Below are 21808 nucleotides of genomic sequence, written 5' to 3'. Positions count from 1 at the left end.
TCAACTGTGAGTCCCCTTAATGTAGTTTGAAAATGAAAATATGGTTTGTTTGTAGTAAAAAGGCACTGTCAGCAAATGGTTGTTTGGATGCTTTGGCTTGAGGTTGAAAGGCACTACTTACTGCAAATGATGGCTTGGGTGCTTTGGCTTGAAGTTGAAAGGTACTACTTACTGCAAATGGCGGCTTGGGTTCTTTGACTTGAAGTTAAAAGGCACTACTGCAAATGCACTTGCTTCCTGTTTGCACTGTATATTGATTTTAGATAAAACACTACCACTTACAGCTGTGATTTTTGGCCTTCTTACTCAGTCCCCCTCTGCTCAGCAGGTGCAGAGAATTCTTCCCATCAATGAAAAATAAGTGTTATTAGTGTTTAAAAAATGTTGAGAATCTCTTTCCTATCAATCACGCCATGAAAGCCACACCTTTTCCGGTGGGAGATGGAGTGGTTATAAAACCCGGAAGTGTAAGTGTGGCTCAGTCTCTGCATGATGGGGGAGGGGGAGGTGATGACTCTGTCTGAGCTGTAAATCAACTGAACACACTGAATGGCTACTGAACTGTGAGTTTGGTGTTTTGTGTGGTTTTCCGGTGGTTTCACCCTGCATGAAATTGTATGAAGCTGCATTTGAATTTGGTGGCCTTGGATCCAGCTGGAAGTGGTATGAAACTGAACTTGAATTTGGTGACCTTGCACCCTGCTTGAAATGGTAGGAAATGGATTTGAATTTGGTGGCCTTGCACCCTGCTTGAAATGGAATTTCAAGGAATAGCCATGAGTCAACTGCCAGCCCACCAGCCATGAGTGAGCTGCCGGCAGATCAGGCTTGAGGGACTGATCTGCCACCCCAAGAACCCATACCAGCACTCCAGAAAGCCCCCCCACTGGCCACCAATATTGGAATTGGTGGAGAGGTGGAATATTGCGTCAGGGGACCGTGTGAACATGGCCCACTTAGTCTAGTTTTAATTAAAAATAACCTGTAGGTGATTAGTTTAATTTATAAAAATACCAATATGTGGATCTTGACAATGTCACTGATTGCAGGGGACTGCATTACAGTAATAGCAGTAGAGGGTATCACCTGGGGAGACCACTATACCCCATTGTTGGACTTGGAGTAAGCCAAATAGTGCCTGACAAGACACCACATGTCTTGATTTTTAAATTATAATTTTGTTTTTAGAGCACTCCATAGCATTGCCTCTTCCAATCTGCGTAACTATTGCAACCTTCTAACAACTTTTGCACTCTTCCAATTCCAATTCTGAATGTAATCCTCCCCAATGTCTGTAGCTATCTAGATGCTATGTACTGGCATTGTTCTCTTCAACCTCTTCCTCTGGTAATTCTGTGTAATCTTTTAGTGTTTCCTTTTGTTCAGGCTTTTTGGCCATTTGTCTTGTATCAGCCATTGTGGCCAAGTGTCAAATTTTGTTTGATAATGTTTTTCAGGACAGTTTGCAACATTAAAGCTATTATATCAATGGCGATTGTTGCACATAGCACCGAGAGGGACTTGCCGCAGCGTGTTAGAATTGGGTTGAGATAAGGGTTAAAGGACAAGTGTGAATAAATTCACATTCTGAACTTTAATGTTCAATGAAGGCAATCAGGTTTACAGGTACTGAGGCTCTTCTGAGAACCTGACTCATGAATGATAATGATTGGAATCATAAGTAGTAAAATTACACTTGGGCATCATTCCAAATATGGATAGAATTATATTTGATTGAAATTGTCCATTTTAGGGCAATGTTGGGCATATCAAACATACTCACAGCACAAAGATGGTTGCATCATTTGAAAATGGGAATGTTGCTGGTCACAGTTTAGGTTTGTGTTACGAAAAGTGGCAAAAAAACAGAACAGCTTCAGGAAATACTGATTTTTCTTTAAGAATGACAAGGGCTGTGCTTCTCGCATTGCCTTACACTGCAATTGTGAAATCTTCTGGAAGCAAGATATAAAATTCTATGCATTATATGAAGGGGAAGATGTCAGAGATGATGGTTGCAACATTGCCAGCTATTTACTGGCCACTGCTTTTTCTAGATTACTCATTCCACCACCTCCCACTCTGCCCCAGCGAACACAGAGTTCCATTTCCTGCCCTCTTCAGTCTGTAACATATTATGGCAATAAATTGATTCCATGCACAAAGCTAGCAGATATTAAATAACCGAATACAAATATTATTTGATTATTACGTAATATTGAGAAGAATTACTTTACCAATAAGTAAAGGTCGACATTAGTTTAAATAGCAGAGAAGACCTGAGTTCTTAAATTATTTGTCAGTTGTCTGTTGATCTTTAACTTTGCTTATCAAATGATGATTGTAAATTATAGTCCAAAGTGTCATGAGTGTTGAACAATTATTTTAGTTAACAACAAATATTTTTGTGTTCATTCTCTCAAAATGTGCTGCTTATTCAAATATTTAATGTCTCCCTTAATGGATAAGTGCAATAATTTATTATGGTACAGTGCAGGTGAGAAGAGGAAAGGGCCAGGTTTCATCTATGGTCTCTGCTAAGTTAGTTTATCTCAAACACTGTTGAGTTCCACAAGTCATAGAAACCCTGAGTGATAGAATAAGATAGAAATCAACTAGCATTCCTGTTCCTAGCTACAATCCAGTGCCTCCTAATGCAGATTGCATGTATATTTCCATTGCAATAGAATAAGCTTAGACTTGTTTTTAATAATTGCTCTGTTTCAAAAGATTGTCAGAGAAATTAAATGAGGTAGTAATAAAATTAAATTGAAGATATCACTTTTACTCCCAATCCTGCTCCGCAGCTATTTTCCCATTGGTCTTTCCAGATTAGGAAAGGTAAAAGCACCATTAATTTATATAAATAAACACTCTCTAACATTAATAATAATATTCCCACCACTGCATAATTTTTCAGATTGAGGATGCTGATAGCAGGCAAGTCAGCAATAATTGATTGAGACATTGTACTCAATGGAACTGAATTTCAAATGAAAAATCAAATACAATGACTAATACGGTATGTTTAGCTACACTCTCCAGGTAATAATATCCAGTTGTACTCAACAACAAATGTACAACATTAATGAGGAGACTTTAGCATAACAAGGTATGCCATTACTCTTCACAGCCAAATGGGTGAAGGGTTGGTAGACATACCAAAAGGGAGCAGAATTGGGAAAATGACGGAGATAATTGCTAAATATGATAGGCCCGGTTTAGGATTTTTTAAGTTATGAGAACTGTAACAAGTATTTTGATAGAGAATTTTAGAAGATGGTGGAGACATGAGGAAAGATAAATACACGGTGCTGCAGCGTTAGAGTTGCTGCCTTATGGCACCAGAGACCCGGGTTCAATCATGACTATGGGTGCTGTCGGTACGGAGTGTACATCTGCTCTCTGTGACCGCGTGGGTATCTTCCATGTGCTCTGGTCTCCTCCCACATTCCAAATGATGTACAGGTATGTAGGTTAATTGCCTTCTGTAAATTGTCCCTAGTGTGTAGGATAGAACTAGTGTACAGGTGATCAGCGGTCAGTGTGATCCCAGAGGTCCTGTTTCCACGCTTTATCTCCAAGCCAAACTAAACTAAGAATGAGCTGTGATGCTAACATTTCCCAAAACATATGGTATCAAAAAAGGAACATTAGATTTACTTATCATTTTGCAGATCAAACATTCCCATCAAGACAACATTTTTGTTGGATGAAATATAAAGCTTACACCAGTCTGCATCCATTGTTTCATATTTAAAATCACAGGGGAATAAAATAGTTGAAGCAAGATGCTTTCAATTTAGGAGAAATTAGGTAACTGTAATACGTGGGCTTGCTTTTGACTGAGTTCCACTGAATGGTTTTCATAAAGCCCCGAAGCTCTTCTTTGGGAAGTATGGTGTATGATTTCTCTTTTTTTTAAATCAAATTATAATACAATATGATATTAATAGTACAAGAAAACATACTGAACACTGATGAAAATATTTGTATCAAGGTAAAAAAATAGATTAAGTGTTTTATTAATTTTCAAAATGAACACAGTTAACTACTCAAATCTTTCTTGGAAGATCTAGATGTTGCCTCTATGTAAGGATGCATAGGTTAATATACATCTTTATTTTTGATATTTATTGAATTTACTGGAAGCCAGAAATACAAAAGGACTAAGCCTTTGTTTTTAATCAACCCTGTTATTTATTTCAACAGCTTGTGCAGGTGAGTCAGAAGGGAAGTGAGTTGACGGAATGGTGAGAAATAACACTTACTCTGTTTTCCAAATAGGAAATTGTGCGATTGTTAGCTAAAATATTATGCAGTTTTGGTTTGTTTCTTTTCCCTTCTCCCCCTTTCTGGAATATATGCTTTTTCTGGTTCTACATTAGCAATAAGGTAGAGAGCTCAGTTGAGATAAGCATCTCATTGAGATAAGCCTCAATTTCTGCCTCAGCCTCTTCCCACCAACATTCATTCCAGTTATATTTAACTCTGCTATCCCTAAGAGCTCTATCTAATTCTCTGTTGAAAGCATCCAGAGAACCAGCCTCCACCACCCTCTGATGCAGAGAATTCCACACACTCAAAACTCTCTGTGTAAAAAAGTTTTTCCTCATCTCCATTCTAAATGGCTTACCATTTATTCTTAAACTATGCCCCCTGGTTCTGGACTCCCCCAACATTGGGAACATGTTTCCTGCCTCTAGCGTGTCCAAACCATTAATTATCTTATATGTTTCAATAAGAACTCCTCTCATCCTTCTAAATTCCGAGTATACACGCCCAGCTGTTCCAATCTATCAACATATGACAGTCCCGCTATCCTGGGAATTAACCTCGTGAACCTACGCTGCACTCCCTCAATAGCAAGAATGTCCTTCCTCAAGTTTGAAGACAAAAACTGCACACAATACTCCAGGTGTGGTCTCACTAGGGCTCTGTTCAACTGCAGAAGGACCTCTTTGCTTCTATATTTGATTCCTCTTGTTATAAAGGCCAACATGCCATTCGATTTCTTCACTGTCTGCTGTACCAGCATGCTTACTTTCATAGACTTCATTAAACTTCATCTGCCATGCATCTGCCCACTCCCCCAACCTGTCCAAGTCACCCTGCATTCTCATAGCACCCCCGATGCTCCCCATCCAACCTGACAGAGCTTGAGAGGGTCTGCAGAGAAGAATCGGAGAAATTACCCAAATACGGATGTGCTAAGCTTGTAGCGCCATACCCAAGAAGACTTGAGGCTGTAATCGCTGCCAAAGTACTGAGTAAAGGGTCTGAATATGTATGCAAATGTGATATTACAGTTATTTCTTTGAAATTACTTTGCAAAAATTTCTAAACATCTGTTTTCACTTTTTTTATTCTGGGGTATTGTGTGTAGATTGATGATAATAAATAAATAAAAATGTAGTCAATTTTAGAATAAGGCTGTAACGTAACAAAATTGGGAAAAAGTGAATGGGTCTGAATACTTTCTGAATGTCATTAAAAACAAGATGGTAACTAGGGAGACAGTAGGACTGCTCAAAGATAAAGGTGAGAATTTGTGCTCTGATCCAGGGGATGTGGACGAAGTGCTAAGATAACTATGAATCTGTTTTCACCAAGGAGTAGGACATGGAGAACTGTAAGATCAGTGTGGAAAATAGTAAAACACATGGGCAGTTTGAAATTAAGAAGGATGTGTTGTGACTTGAAGAGGTGGATACATTCCTGGGCCTGATGTGATCTATTCCAGGTTATTAAGAGAGGCAAGGGAGGAGATGGCAAGAACTTTGCTGAAGATCTGTGCATTTTCTCTAGGCACAGGCAAGGTCCCGGAGGACTGGAGGGTAGCTAATGTATTTCATCTGTTTACAAAATTCTTAAGGGGTTGGACAGGCTAGATGCAGAAAGATTGTTCCCGATGTTGGGGAAGTCCAGGACAAGGGGTCACAGCTTAAGGATAAGGGGGAAATCCTTTAAAACCGAGATGAGGAGAACTTTTTTCACACAGAGAGTGGTGAATCTCTGGAACTCTCTGCCACAGAGGGTAGTTGAGGCCAGTTCATTGGCTATATTTAAGAGGGAGTTAGATGTGGCCCTTCTGGCCAAGGGGATCAGGGGGTATGGAGAGAAGGCAGGTACGGGATACTGAGTTAGATGATCAGCCATGATCATATTGAATGGCGGTGCAGGCTCGAAGGGCCGAATGGCCTACTCCTGCACCTAATTTCTATGTTTCTATGTTTCTATGTTAAGAAGTGAATTAATTCAGGGAATTATAGGCCGCTGAGGATTACGTCAGTGGTAGGGAACCTATTGGAAAGGATTCTTTGAGAAAGGATTAATTCCCACTTGAGCAATAGGAGCCATTAAGAACAATGAGCAACAAGGCATTGCCAATTATGCATTATATATATTTTTATTAATTTCAATAAATTGTTTGACAATCAGGGTTTGAAATTCCTGTGCTGCCTTTAGCACAGTAGTTAATCTGTTCACATTAAATTGTGTGGAACTTGAATGAACTGTTTAAATTAATTTAAAATGAAGTTAAGAATTTGTTGAATTGCACACAATGGAATTTAATAAGATTATATGAAGCAATACATTAAAAATTCCACATAGAAATTCCACACCTATCAGCTGTTATGATAATACTGTTTTTGAATTACCAAATAAAAAACGTTTTTATTTCAGGGTTCCTATCCATTAGTGTTTCTATTTTGATCATTGTTTTCAAATCTCTCCTTCATCTTGTCTCTTCACTTGTCAATAATACCTCAGATTTTGTCATAATTGCTAAACGCATATTCTGTCCTCTTCATCAGTCCCAATTTTGAACACTTTGCCACTGAGCATAAACTGCAAATGGTAGGATCCTAAACTCTGGAATTTCCCTCCTAATTCTCAGATTCTCCAGCTCACATTCCTCCTTTAAAAAAAATCCTTTAAAATCTGCTTCTTTAACTAAGTTTTTTTTGTCAGCGAACCATAATTTCTCCCATGTGACTCAGTATCATTTTTTGGTGAAGTGTTGAGCTGAATTTACAATGGTCAAGGCACAGTGGAAATATAAGCAGTTGAATATTTTTCGTTAAAAGCTAGAATCTGCTTTGTATGTGCTGCATTTTCATTTTGGACCCTTTTGATCTGCAGCAGACAGGTCCCCATAGCACAGTGTGTTTACTGTAAAAATGACTGGGATATCTTGCAGTCTGGATTTGTATTCAATTTTATTACAAAATTCCAAATTTTAGCATAGATACATGTATTTAACTAGATCACAAGGGAAAAATGTGATTCCGAACTGCGATTATAATATATAACACTGCTCATTGTTATACAATACATTGTTCAGGAAGTAATCACAACAACACACAAACATATGTGTTGATACTCGGTCACAAGGGAGATTTTATGGTTAGTTGAGAAGATTAGTTGATAAAGTTTAGAAAATAGAAACCTGAATGTCATTGTCTGGTCCTATAGCCCATCATGTTCCGTAGGCAATACAACAATGTATAGTAACTGTTCAAGCGATCATATCTAAATTAGAAGACCAAATTTTATATTGCGCAGGTATGGTTGTTTAATTCATCTGCTTCCAGAAGGAGAAACAACAACAAACCTTAGTTTGTAAAAAAAAAACACATGTGGGAGGAACTCAGCAAGCCAGGCAATTTGTAAATCATTCTTGCTACAGGGCCAGAAACAGGGAGGGCCACGTGTCTATAGACAAGGAGAAATGAGATGATAATATTCCTTGGAGCATTTTATGGAGCCTACCACTGTACACTTTGTACAGAACAGCTAATTGTAAAAGAACATAGCAACATTTGTAACTGAACAGCAGTATTTAAAAAAAAAGGTGTTTTCTGTAATGGAATTTTCAATGCAAACATGTTTGTCAGTCTCTTAATATCACTGTAATTCAACACTTGCAAAAATGTTGATGGTCATAACAAATTCATCAAGAAGAATATAAGAACATAAGAACCTAGCATCATGATTAAATTACTTCACACGTGAAACCTATCTTTATTTTTGCAGTGAAGTAAAATAAATGACAATGGGAAACTACTGACGATGTTTCAATTTCAGTAACCCACATATACATCAAATACACTCCAAGTGACCCCACCACTCGCCACATCTTCCCATCTCCCCCCATGTCTGCCTTCCTCAAAGACCGCTCCCTCCGCAACTCCCTTGTCAATTCTTCCCTTCCCTCCCGCACCACCCCCTCCCCGGGTACTTTCCGTTGCAACCGCAAGAAATGCAACACATGTCCCTTCACCTCCCCCCTCGACTCCATTCAAGGACCCAAGCAATCGTTCCAGGTGCGACAAAGGTTCACCTGCATCTCCTCCAACCTCCTCTACTGCATCCTCTGCTCTAGGTGTCAGCTGATTTACATCGGAGAGACTAAGCGTAGGTTGGGCGATCGTTTCGCCGAAACACCTCCGCTCAGTCCGCAATAACCAACCTGACCTCCCGGTGGCTCAGCACTTCAACTCCCCCTCCCATTCCCAATCCGACCTCTCTGTCCTGGGTCTCCTCCATTGCCAGAGTGAGCAACAGCGGAAATTGGAGGAACAGCACCTCATATTCCGCCTGGGGACCTTGCGTCCGGATGGCATTAACATTGAATTCTCCCAATTTTGCTAGCCCTTACTGTCTCCTCCCCTTCCTTAACCCTTGAGCTGTCTCCTCCCACCCTCCTATCCGCCCGCCCTCGGGCTCCTCCTCCTCCCCTTTTCCTTCCTTCTCCCCCCCCCCACCCCCCATCAGTCTGAAGAAGGGTTTCGGCCCGAAACGTTGCCTATTTCCTTCGCTCCATAGATGCTGCTGCACCCGCTGAGTTTCTCCAGCAATTTTGTGTACCTTCGATTTTCCAGCATCTGCAGTTCCTTCTTGAACACACTCCAAATGACACAAGCTATCTCAATAATTGAAACATTGAGCTAGTTATAACATAGAACAGTACAACACAGAAAAGGCCCTTTAGCCCACAATGTCTGTGCCAAACATGGTGCCACGATAAACTAATTTCATCTGCCTGCCCATGATCCACAATCCTCCATTTCCTGCATATCCATGTTACCATCTGTGTCTCTTGAAAACCACTATCATATCTGCCTCACCATCACCTGAATGTTTCGGCCCAACACGTTGCCTATTTCCTTCACTCCATAGATGCTGTCGCAGCCGCTGAGTTTCTCCAGCACTTTTGTCTGCCTCACCATCACCCTTGGCAATGTGGTCCAAGCACCCACCACCCACGATGTAGAAATACTTGCCCGCACATGTCCTTTAAACCTGCCCCCTTCACCTTAAAGGCTTCTAGTGTTTGACTTCATTTCTCCACCCATTTTTGTAGCTGATCTATATAACCATATAACAATTACAGCACGGAAACAGGCCATCTCGGCCCTAAAAGTCCGTGCCGAACAATTTTTTTTTCCCCTTAGTCCCACCTGCCTGCATTCATACCATAACCCTCCATTCCCTTCTTATCCACATGCCTATCCAATTTATTTTTAAATGATACCAATGAACCTGACTCCACCACTTCCACTGGAAGCTCATTCCACACCGCTACCACTCTCTGAATAAAGAAGTTCCCCCTCATATTACCCCTAAACTTCTGTCCCTTAATTCTGAAGTCATGTCCTCTTGTTTGAATCTTCCCTATTCTCAAAGGGAAAAGCTTGTCCACATCAACTACCATTTACCATGTACGTCCTATTTTGATATATCCCGCTGTATACTTTGCCAGCCTTCTTTATTGTCCACAACTCCAGCTATCTTGGTGTCATTTTACAAACACCGTCCAGCCAGAATAGCACGCTTCCACTACAACATGCTGTCCTCTCTGCGTAAGTCAGTTCTGAATCCATACAACAAAGTCGCCGTGAATCCATGCATTTTCATCTTCTGGATCAGGGGGACAATATGAGGAGACTTTATCAAATGCCTTCCCAAAAGCCATGTTGACAACAGCCAATACCCTATCCTCATTTCTAACTCCATCAAGTTAGTGACCTGCCACATACACAGCCATGCTGACTGTCACAAATTACCCCATTCAAATGGGAGTAAATCCAATCCAGAAGAATCCTTTTCCATAGCTTTCCCACCACTCGTGCAAGACTCACTAGCCTAACATTCCCTGGATTTTCTGTACTATCCTCCATAAACAGAGGAACAATATCGGCTATTTACAGGTCCTCTGGGACCTCTCCTGTGGCTAGAGAAGATGCAAGGAATTTTGACAAAACCCCTGTGAACTCTTCTCTTAATAACCTTAATAACAGTTCCCATCACGCCCAGGGAATTTATCCACCTCTTCAAGAGCCCCAGTAACACCTCCATCATGATCTCAAATTGCCCTTGTATATTAGTATTCTCCACACTGCTCTCACTGTCTTCTATGTCCTTCTTCTTGGTAAGTACAAGTGCAAATTACTCTTTTAGTATCTCACCCGCATTCTGTAACTTCCTTTATCAAATTTCGTTATCTGTGAGCAGTCCTACCTTCTCCAGGTTACCCTCGTTTTTTTAATGTACATATAAATAGTATTGCGATTTTCCTTAATCTAACTCGCCAAAGCCAATTCATGACCTGGTTAACCTCTATATTCCTCTAAGACCCTGTCTGGTTTCATTTTTTTTTTTCAATTGAGAAATGGACTGAACATACTATTGCCATTTTCTTGGGTTAAGGGAGTTTGTTGAAGTCACTGTGTGACATCTCTGTCATTTTCATACGATTGAATGATATGATGAATAATAAAATAATGAAGAAAGGTTGGATCTCTCAAATTTTATATTCAAGGATTACAAGATAAAAAAATATTTTAATTGGGGTTATTCAGATAATTAAATAAACTATTTTCCGTAGCGAAAGAGAAAAAGGGTTTAATCTTAAACTCGCAAATGTTAGAACTGAGACCTTCAGGTACAATGTCAGGAAGCACACCTTACAGAAACCAATGGAACTCTGAAACTTCCCTTGTCAAACATTTGTTGCTACTAGTCAAGAGTCAAGTCAAGAGTGTTTTAGTGTCATATGTCCCAGATAGAACAATGAAATTCATACTTGCAGCAGCAAACAGAATATGTAAACATAGTACACTGTAAACAATATAATTAATGAAGAAAAAAATTCAGTGTGTGTATATATACTAGGAATCAATTAAAAGTTTCAAAACTTCTAAATTAGGATATTCTGTATATTTGTCAGTAACGTAATAAGAGTTATAGAAATTAAGGCGGGTGGATGAGGAGTGCCCAGTGGTTGAATATCTCCCTTTCGCTGCTGTGTTTCTAGGTATGGGATTTAGGAAATCTGATTCATAATTCTATGGGGGTCTTTTTGACCATAGGGAAATACTCAACTGCGGAGAAATGTATCTTTATCTTGAATATGCACGTTTCAGATTTAAATGTAATTAACACTCCACCAACAAAATTACAGAAATGCACTGTTTTGAAATATTCCAGTCTTTGAGAATGTAATTCTACTAGAGTCATTCATTACAGAAAAAAATGAACTTTACATTATTAATTACCATGGAAACCTCATCCTTCGTTTGTGGATTGGCAATGTTCGAGAATGTTATGTTAAATGTAAAGTGGGAAAAAGTATCAACTATGTTATTACAGTAATATTTTTCCACCTGAAGGAAGCAGAAAGGAAAAGACTGATGAGGACAATAATAAAAATCATACCTTCAACTGCATATATTCTGAATTGTCTACCTATTACTTAATTTACACCAGTTATTCATCATTATATTTTTACGTACATTTTCTTTCAGAATTTGTACGTCAATGTCAAGGTCAGCATTTATCACCCATTCCTAATCATAATAATCATAATCATATTTTATTAGCCAAGTATGTTTTTCCAACATACGAGGAATTTGATTTGCCACACAGTCGTATTAATGAAAAGCAACGAAACACACAAAATACATTTTAACATAAACATCCACCACAGTGACTCCTCCACATTCCTCACTGTGATGGAAGGCGAAAAAAAGTTCAATCTCTTCCCTTCATTGTTCTCCCGCGGTCGGGGGCCTCAATCCTTCCGTTGACGGGACGATTTTGGACCCACCGCATCGGGGCGATCAAGCTCCTGCATCAGGGGGATGTTAGCTCCCCGCTCCAGCGATTGACCCCGGGTCAGGTTTGGTCGAACCTTCTGCGTCGTTCGGAGTTTCCCGACTCCGTCTCTCCCGAGACTGTGAGCCTCTGATGTTAAAGTCCACGGGCCGCAGTTGGAGCATCGATCCCAGGCAAGGGATCGGCCCTGCTGGTAAGTCCAGGCCCCGCAGTGGGGCTCAAAGTCAGTCCCGGGCAAGGCCTCCAGCTCCATGATGTTAGGCCGCAGAGTGACCGGAGATACGATCCAGTAAACAATCGCATCTCCGGCAAGGTAAAAGATTGAAAAAAAAAGTTTCCCCCGACCCCCAACCTCACCTTCCACATAAAACAAACCAGAGAACATCAACTTTTTAAAACACACTAAAAATAACAAAAAAGAGGCAAAAGAACAGACAGACTGTTGGTGAGGCTGCCATCGTGGCACCATCCAGTGGATAACCCCAGAGAAAGCGGTGGCGAGCCTCCACTTTGAAATGCAATGTTCTATCTGAAACCTTGGCTTTATTAATGACCAAAGTCATAATTTTGAATGTATTTTATGAGTAGCCCAGGCAATTTTATCATACCTCCACATTTAGAATGTTGCCTTGATGTCAAGAGTAGTTATTGTCACCTCACCTCTCAAATTGCTCTTTCACCTATTCTTAAACCAAGGAGACTGCGATGATGTCTGGAATCAAATAGTCCCTGCAAACCCCAACTAGGCAACAAATAGGCTGGTTTGGGTTTTCTCTGCAATTATTACAAGAAAATATAAATCAATCTACAGGACACAAAGTGCTGGAGTACATCAGTGGGTCAGTCAACATCTCTGGAGACCATGGATAGCATCTTTGGAGATCCTGCCTGACCTGCTGAGTTACCCCAGCATTTTGTGTCCTTTTGTGCAAAACAACACCAGCCGTTCCTTTTGTCTACACGGTAGTATCGTTGGTGTGAAGATGGAGCATGCCACTTTTCTACCAATGCTTTCATAAACAGATGCATCAATCAGAAGTAAAGACAAGATTGAAGAAGGGTTTCAACCCAAAACGTTGCCTATTTCCTTCACTCCATAGATGCTGCCTCACCAGCTGAGTTTCTCCAGCATTTTTGTCTACCTAGAGACAAGATTAAGTGGGTTTATCCCTTGTGTTGGTTCCCTTAGTAGACAATCTGGCAACTACATACAAAATAATTTGCATGTTTTCTAAAAGATAGATTGAAGTGTTTCATCTTGCTCTCTCTCCTTTAGGAAAAGATTTCCATTTGATTATTAGAACAGGCGATTCTGATGAAAACTCCCGGGAAAAAGGTGCAGAAAGCAGAAAAGATGCAAGAGACAGAAAGGACAATGTAGAAGACAGTGAAGAAGAATTTGAAGATGAAGTTAAATTTCAAAACATAACACAATATCATACCACAGGTATAGTAAGGGATATTTTAAATGAATTTTAAATTTTAATTTCTGTACAAAGTTGGAATTTGACGTCCGAGCTTCAAAATATATATTAAAATCCTGAAAATAACCACTGTGTTGGTGTACCCTCCTAGCTCTATAGGTTAGGATCTTCAGATAATGCATTGGAACATGTTGAGGAGAAGCTTTAAACTGACACAAGAAAACAATCACTGGGATTATCACATGATAATAAGATCTACTTGGCAAAGCTCCTTGACAAGAATAACAAAATGATAATAGGAGTAATTGGATCCATTTTTGTCACGGAGAAATTACCTACCTGTATAACCCATCAGGAAAATTAATTGTTCCACCAGCTACTATTCTCAATTCAACTTATTTCAATGGTTCCAGTAAGCACAGGAAATTAGTTTGGATCTTGGAGTCCTTGCCAATGTGTATCATTTAGAATATCCAAAAAGATTTCTATATTTCATTGGAAAATTAGAACATCCAATCCGAAAAGTTAACAAAAGTTGAACTCTCAGAATTGTGTAGATATACTTTTTTCTTTACACTATTGCCACTTTCAGAGCTTAAAATGATGCTATGTATTGACTTCTTGTTTTAGGACGGTGAAGATTAGGATGCATTATGCCTGTTTCTGGGATGTAAAGCAGAAACAAAAAAATGAAATTGAATCGAGATGTACTTATTTTATTAGGTGCAATGTGATTCAGTTACAATTGTAGCTGGAGATCATGCTGAAGACCATTTCTGGATGAAATTAGACTGGGCAGTTCTGGGCATTTTTCACAGTAGTATTCCTGTGGATTAGCCTGCATTATTATTCATGTAATGTGAAATTCTGCATGTAGAGCTTAAAGCAGAACAAAATGCTCCACAATGCAACCATCCTGAAACAATCCTGGTAATTTTTGACATTTTCCTTTTTATAGTTGCATGATAACAACATATGGAGGTCTGGTGAGGAGAGATAGTGGGCAAATTCCAGCATTGGCAATAATTTTGATTTTCATTCTATGCACTGAAAGAATGAAAACACAAAGGTTAGATATATAGTCCCAGTATGAAATTCCTCTTATGGAATTGGGGCAGAAACAAAGAACCAGGTAACATGATTTTCTTGAAGTCGTTTGTTATGGTTTATACCAACCATACAACCAAAGATGCCTAGGTAGACACAAAATGCTGGAGAAACTCAGAGGGACAGGCAGCATCTCTGGAGAGAGGGAATGGGTGATGTTTCGAGTCGAGACCCTTTTCAGACTGATGAGACTCGGACGAGAGTTCAAAGATGCTTACTTTGGTAATCTGCTATCATAGGATCCAAACTATACATTCCTTTCATTTGTAGAAATACAAATAAGATGAAATAACAATAATAAACTAAAGTTGAAGAAGATAGCAATTTATTTATTTCATTGTCTTTAAGAGTAAGATCTCCCTGGGGAGATTATTGTTGAATCAATCAGATTCCTGTGATGCTGCATTTAAAATTTAATACATTGAGAATGGGTTCAGTGTGAGAGGAAATGTAATTGGAAATAAAAATGTAACGTACATTTATTGGGAGAAAAGAAAAATTACAGATGAAAAATATCAAGCAAAATTGGCCTCAGTGCCTTGTGAGGTCATTCGGAGTCGGGTCCTAATTGAGGTCTGGTTACATTCTGTTTTTAATGTATTCCTTCTCTTCCTGGCTAAATAAACAAATGTTTAACATACTGCCTGGTTAGCAGGCTCCAGGGACCACTGTATTTAACTGCTGATGCCTGAAGGGACTGGCTGGTCACTTGTTGCAGTCAGTCACTGACAAATTTCATAAAAGTTTAAGATCCTTATGGCAGTAGTAAACCAGGCAAAAAAAACTGTACATTTTTCATCCACCCCAGACATGTATTTTATTTTATAAAACAAGACTGTATGTGATTTCTAATCTGCCTGCCGAATCTAATAAATCAATAAACTATCAGACATGGCACAAGAGCAAACAGATTTAAAAAAATACAAATTATAGGTTATATTGTAAATACCTGACAGCTTCATACCCACCAATCTCTATACCTAGTGGCAGAGATTAGTAAGGTGAGATCCTCGATCTTAATGGTAATAAAGAATCGTTCAATAAATTCACCAGTATAAATTATGTATAAATATCAGGGCCATTTCTAAATTATGCATATATATTATAGGATAAATTATGTATGTATAGTTAATACATTAAACTCTATTTGACATTTCTAATAGACTGAATGAAAAATTTCAGACATTTAATTTCCTTTTATGAACTGTGAGACCCTTTAATGGAAATAACAGGAAGCAATTATACTTCTGATTGATTCAACAACCAGTTGTACTCTGATATTTATCAAATTTAACTAAACCATATGATCTTCTGAAATACCTGGCATGACAGTGCTAATTGTTGAAATACAATCTAATTCAATATATATCCCTCATTATGTCCTTAAATATGTCTCGAACGATTTATGTTGAATGAATAAGACTTAATAGGCACATCCTTTAAAAAGCAACAGCTCTTGGAAAGCACATTAACAGATAGAAATCCTTGGATGAATGTCTTTTAGAACAAGTCACATTCCAATAATTAGTATTGCTGTGTTAAATGAATGGTATAATTCTTCAAGCAAGAATCCATAAGAACACTTCAGATTCTCGGTTTAGTATTCCACAGGTTTGACTCTTTTCCAAATTATTCCCACAGCAGACCACCTAACAAATATTCCCGACACAAAATGTCGTCTGTCCATTCCCACTACAGATGCTGCCTGACCCGCTAAGTTCCTCTAGCAGTTTGTTTTTTGCTCAAATATTCCCAGCAACTCAGACCACATCTTAATTGGTGCTATCTCTATAACAAGGGTCTTTAATTTGACCAGATAGGTTAAATAAGAAACAAATAACGTACCCGTGCATTTTCCTGCTGTCGTTATACTGAGTGCTTCATTTTGAGAATCAGAGATCTACTTGGGTAAAAACCTCTGGATAGGATAATGAGGTATGAATCTCTCTAAAGTATTAGATACATTGGTCATTTAGCTCTCCAATCCAGATGTGACATCTTCTTGTTAACTGTTTAATAAGGAACTGCAGATGTTGGAAAAATCGAAGGTAGACAAAAATGCTGGAGAAACACAGTGGGTGAGGCAGCATCTATGGAGTGAAGGAATAGGTGACGTTTTGGGTCAAGACCCTGAAGAAGGGTCTCGACCTGAAACGTCACCTATTCCTTCGCTCCATAGATGCTGCCTCACCCGCTGAGTTTCTCCAGCATTTTTGTCTATCCTGGAGGACTAGTTGAGCAACATAAGTACCATACCATCAAACACCTACTTTACAAAGTGAAAAAGTTGCTACGGAAATGTGTTGTGTAAGTGTGACTCCAGCATCAAATGTTTCCCAAGACTACATATACACTAAACCAATGATTCACAACCTGGGGCCATATACCATGGAAAATTTCAGGGGGGCCACAGAAAAATGTTGGGATTTAGGGGCCCACAGGTTCAATGAAGGGGGCCACAGAGCTACCACCCTGTTGCCTCCTAAATTTCAGTTCTAATAAATTTAAATCTATGTAGTTGAAATATTTTTGATGTTTGTGGAATAGAATAAAAGAGAATATATGTGCAATTAATAGACACTGATATTTTTATGGAAGGTATTATAATATTGAAGTACTTTTTTTCTGCTAATAATGTCAGGGGGGGCACAGAAGAATTAAAAGATCCCAAGGGGGCTATGAGCTAAAAATGGTTGGGAACCACTGCACTAAACAATAAGAACTCCACATCTACATGGGTAGAGTACATAACAGTGACACATTCAGAAGTTTCTTCAACAATAGAATGATGCCAAAATTAGAAGTTAGTGTGCCGATGATTTAATTAATCAACTTGTATACGTTTATAAGCCTGGCAAAATGCAAGACATGTTGAAAATGCTTTCACCGGCCATGCCCCCTCAGTACAGTCACCAAACTCATATATTTGTGACATCTCATAAGAGCAAAGTGTTTCACAGCAGCCTGAGATCAAATCAACCAATTAACATTTGTCTTTCTTTCTTTGTATACACATAGCCCCTTGCAGCGAGTCAATGGATGAAGGTTCCTGCTCACAATATGAATTGCAGTGGTATTATTCTGATGAAGCTAAGGAATGCAGACCATTTGTATACAGTGGCTGTGGTGGAAATAGCAATCGCTTCCCATCAAAACAAGGATGCGTACATAGATGTCTGGAAGGTAAAATAAAAATGATGCTTTTATTTTAGGATTTGCTGTATTTAAGGATTTTAATATTGGACAGCGATAATTAACAAAAAAATCTGTTAATTATATTTATCTATTGCAATCAAGTTTCTGGAAAGTTGCTCAGGAAAAAAATTGGAGACTTATCATATCGATCGATGTTTTCAATTTTCCTTCTTACGATGCAGTCATCAATGTGATGAAGTCAGTGAGTTCTGCATGGGTGCGTTGAAGTCAGTGAGAAGGAATGGGTGGCGTTTCAGGTCGAGACCCTTCTTCACCCAAAACGTCACCCATTACTTCACTCCAGAGATGCTGCTTGTCCAGCTGTGTTATTCCAGCATTTTGTGTCTATCTTCGATTTAAACCAGCACCTGTAATTCTTTCCTACACAAGATGAAGTCAGTGAGTTCTGCATGGGTGCGATGAAGTCAGTGAGTTTGGCATGGGCTCTGGTATTCAGTTCAGATTAATAACTTGCCCCTTATGATAGGTTCCACAATTCACCAGCTCTTTTCCACCACTTCAAGCATACAGTATCATGGACCAACTTTTACTTCAAATTGGCCATCCCTTCTTCCTGCCAAAAGTCCAAATCTGATTATGATTCCCCCAAACTATACTTCTCCCCATCTCTCAAGATCCTGATTCTAACCTGAACCCTCCTACAATGGATTTAATGCACTTACTTTACCAATCTAGTCATTCCCAGTTTTCATTACTGACAGAATTTTGAAGTGTTCTAAACTCTTTAGGTCTGCAAATCTTAAAACCCCTAAACAAAAAATATATTAATTCGCAACCAGTGGGTTAATTGAGTTAAGTCAAACGCATCCTCCTGATTGATTTACATATTATAATTAATTACGCAAAGATTTTTTCTAAAAGTCATTGTAAATAAATGTATTCTTGTTTCATTATTACAGGATTAAAACAATAGGAAGAATGACCATTCCTTATTTTTATTTCTTGAGCCAATAAAGAATTGATAGTCAATATACTGTACTTCTTCACTCAAGAAAGAAAACAGGGAGACGTTGAATAAAAATGGAGATGACGTTTTTCAGTAAAGCTGACAGATGCCAATTGGAGGAAGCCATCTAACTGCAGACAGTGAGAGTCCTAGAGAAACAACTGTTCAACGTTGATCGCTGTTCCTCAGTGAACCAATGACCTGTGTGTTTGACTTTATTTTTGTTTCAACTTTAAAAAAAAAAAAAAAATTATTAGAAGTATTGTACATACATCTTAATCATGATATGCAACATAATACATTTTGTGTACAGCTTCTCTTTTTTTTAAACTTTAACCTGTAATAGAAAAAGAGAAAAGAGAAAGAAGAGAAGAATGAGGATAGTAGTGAAGTGTAGTCCGCAGTAGTTGGCGTTAAATGAATGATGATGAACTTTTCAAAAATCGATTCATTTGTGATATTTTCGTAAATGTTGGAAGAAACAATGATCGTTAATTTTGCAATTTATGTCGGTGTAGGGTATGTTTCATTTTTCTTAGTTTATCAAGGTAAAACAAAAACAAAATAAAAGTTAAAAGATGAAACACAGACAAATGGTTGATAACAGTCAAATTATAAGGATATGAACAATTTTTTTAAAAGGCAAAAAACTTTGTTTAAAAAAACCTCAAAAAAGTTAACTCCAACATCAAATTGATACAACACCGTTTTAAGAGATAACTTATTTATGCATTTTAAGAATAAACCTGATAAATCTTCATTGCATCCTCTTTACTACAACTATATGCTTCACTCAGTAAAAAGACTAGACCAAGACACCATACTTCAGTTTGCACAATATTCATCTGGCCAATATAATTTCAGTAATATCTCCATTTCTTTTGCCTCCAAGTTTCTTATATTATATTGGAATGTTTTTTTTGTATTTTCTGTAGCGAAGACAGAAGCAAAGTGTTCGTTCAATGTTTCCACATTGAGGTGTCCACCTTTGTCTCCACCAAAGACTAGAGGGCGTAGCTTTAAGGTGAGAGTGACAGTTTAAAGGAGATGTGCCGGGTAGGTTTTTTTTTTACAGAGAATGGTGTGTTCCTGGAACATGCTGCCAGGAATAGTGATGAAGACAGATATTGTAGTGGCAAGGAATGGAGACATGGATCACATGCGGGCAGAGGAGATTAGTTTATCTTTGCATCATGTTCGTCATGAAAGTTATTTGCTGCAGGGCCTGTTCTATATTCCATGTTCTTTTTCTCTGAGATCACATCCTCTGAGGGACAATTTTTACTTTAGCAACTCTCTTTTTTTATATACAAAATGCTACATTACCAGAATAATATGCATTATAATTATAAATGGAGATCAAATGAATCAGGGCTGCTTTCTCATTAAATCAAAGAAGTTTGTGTGTCTTTCACAGGCAATGGCAATGATAGGAGGCATAAGGTTATCTAGATGGCACTATGCATTTGGAGCAGACCCATTAATAAATGAATGACAGCAGTTAGGACAAAACTGCTGGGGTGGCACGGTGGCACGGCGGTAGAGTTGCTGTCTTACTGCGACAGAGACCCGGGTGTAGCGGCCGATTTTTATATCGTTCGAGAAATTAACCCTCTAGCCGCTAAATGGATAAGCATGGTTAAGGGGAATATCTTCGATACGCACGCGAGCTCACCCACAGAGATTTTCAGCTTCTTCACAGATAAGTCTTCAAAACAGTCTTTTGATGAATAAATGCTTTATTGTTGATAGAAAACAGTAAGGTACATCCAAATTTCTTCCGACTCGTTACTATTATCTTCATCGAACTCCAGCTTATTACTTTATACATTAGAAAACTCCTCGTGTCTCCGTTACACTTTGCATGATCTCCTTTACACCTCGCATGTTCGAAGGATAAACTTTCTCCATGGTTTCTCCAAACTACACTAAAAACGAAACGTCTGCGCAAGCTGCAAAGCCCAAAACATGCCCAAAAACACGTCACAAATCCCACCCACAATATAACGGGCAGTCGAAAATTAAAAGGCACATGCCATCATCAATGACATGCAAAACAAGCCAAATGGCTACTACATACCGGCCCCTAATTGTTCCGAGTATATAGCGAGGCAATTACTAATAAACATTAAAAAATTAGCCTTGAAGACTTAACATATATCAAAAAACAATAGGTCAGGGAATAGGATTCCGGTGGCTCCTCGTCAGGAAATTGAACCCCAGTCTACCGTGTGACAGGCGGGGATACTAAACACTATACTAACGGGGAAAAAATAGCATGCACTACATATCCGCTCTCAGAATTCTTCATCGACTTTCTGTCTTCACTTTCGCCTTCTAGAAGCAAGCAAAACTAGATTATTAATCTTATTAAAACACTGGTTTAAATTTAAAGTCGTCCCGTGTGCAACAAACCCTTAAATTCAAGCATGAGACCCAATATATAGTCCAAAACGTAATAGTCCAAAGCTTTGACAGCATGAAACGTCTTCCTCCATGTCCGATCAACTCATGGATGTGTTGTAACAGTAATGTTGAAGTGTGAAAATCCTTCAAAAGAATAACAGGATCTTTAGCAATAAATTTCACCGTTAGGTTTGATTTAGTTTCCGGATCATTAGCAGATATTTCAAATCCCAGCCCGAGCTTTGGCCATTCCCTGTCTGGCTTACAGAGAGATTTTAGTTCATTGATCCATCTCTTATCGCTTAAGAAACGGTTCACTGTCAGTTCTCTGGAAACTTTGTTCACAGAATTTTCTTCTGTATTAACGCATTTCAGTTTTACAACATTAGTAACTCCCAATGCTCTCTCCATTGGCAGATCATCTTTGTCCAAATCCAACTCTTTGGTTTCTTTGGCTCTATCATCTAGTGGAATGCTTTCACAATTGCTGCTGATCCACTTAGAAAGTGTGAATCCTCCCTTATTGCAAAGACAAGACAGATGTTCTACTGTTAGCATTGCTTACTGCTCAGTAGACATGGATTTT

At 38.7% G+C, this 21808-nt stretch overlaps 1 protein-coding gene across 1 annotated transcript in view; it reads left to right on the top strand.

Moving 5' to 3' along the window:
• Nucleotides 1–21083, top strand: part of LOC129707916 (collagen alpha-1(VII) chain-like) — a 260386-nt gene extending 239303 nt beyond the window's left edge. The window contains 4 exon segments of the mRNA XM_055653380.1: nt 4213–4221; nt 13400–13570; nt 17673–17837; nt 18770–21083. Of these exon segments, the coding sequence (XP_055509355.1) occupies nt 4213–4221; nt 13400–13570; nt 17673–17837; nt 18770–18783 (359 nt within the window). The 3' untranslated portion in view covers nt 18784–21083.
• The last annotated feature ends 725 nt before the right edge of the window (nt 21084–21808 follow it).

Source organism: Leucoraja erinacea, chromosome 22 (assembly GCF_028641065.1).
Source record: "Leucoraja erinacea ecotype New England chromosome 22, Leri_hhj_1, whole genome shotgun sequence".
Lineage (NCBI taxonomy): Eukaryota > Metazoa > Chordata > Chondrichthyes > Rajiformes > Rajidae > Leucoraja > Leucoraja erinaceus.
Note: the sequence above shows the minus strand (reverse complement) of the source record. Positions and strands in the feature narration are given on the sequence as shown.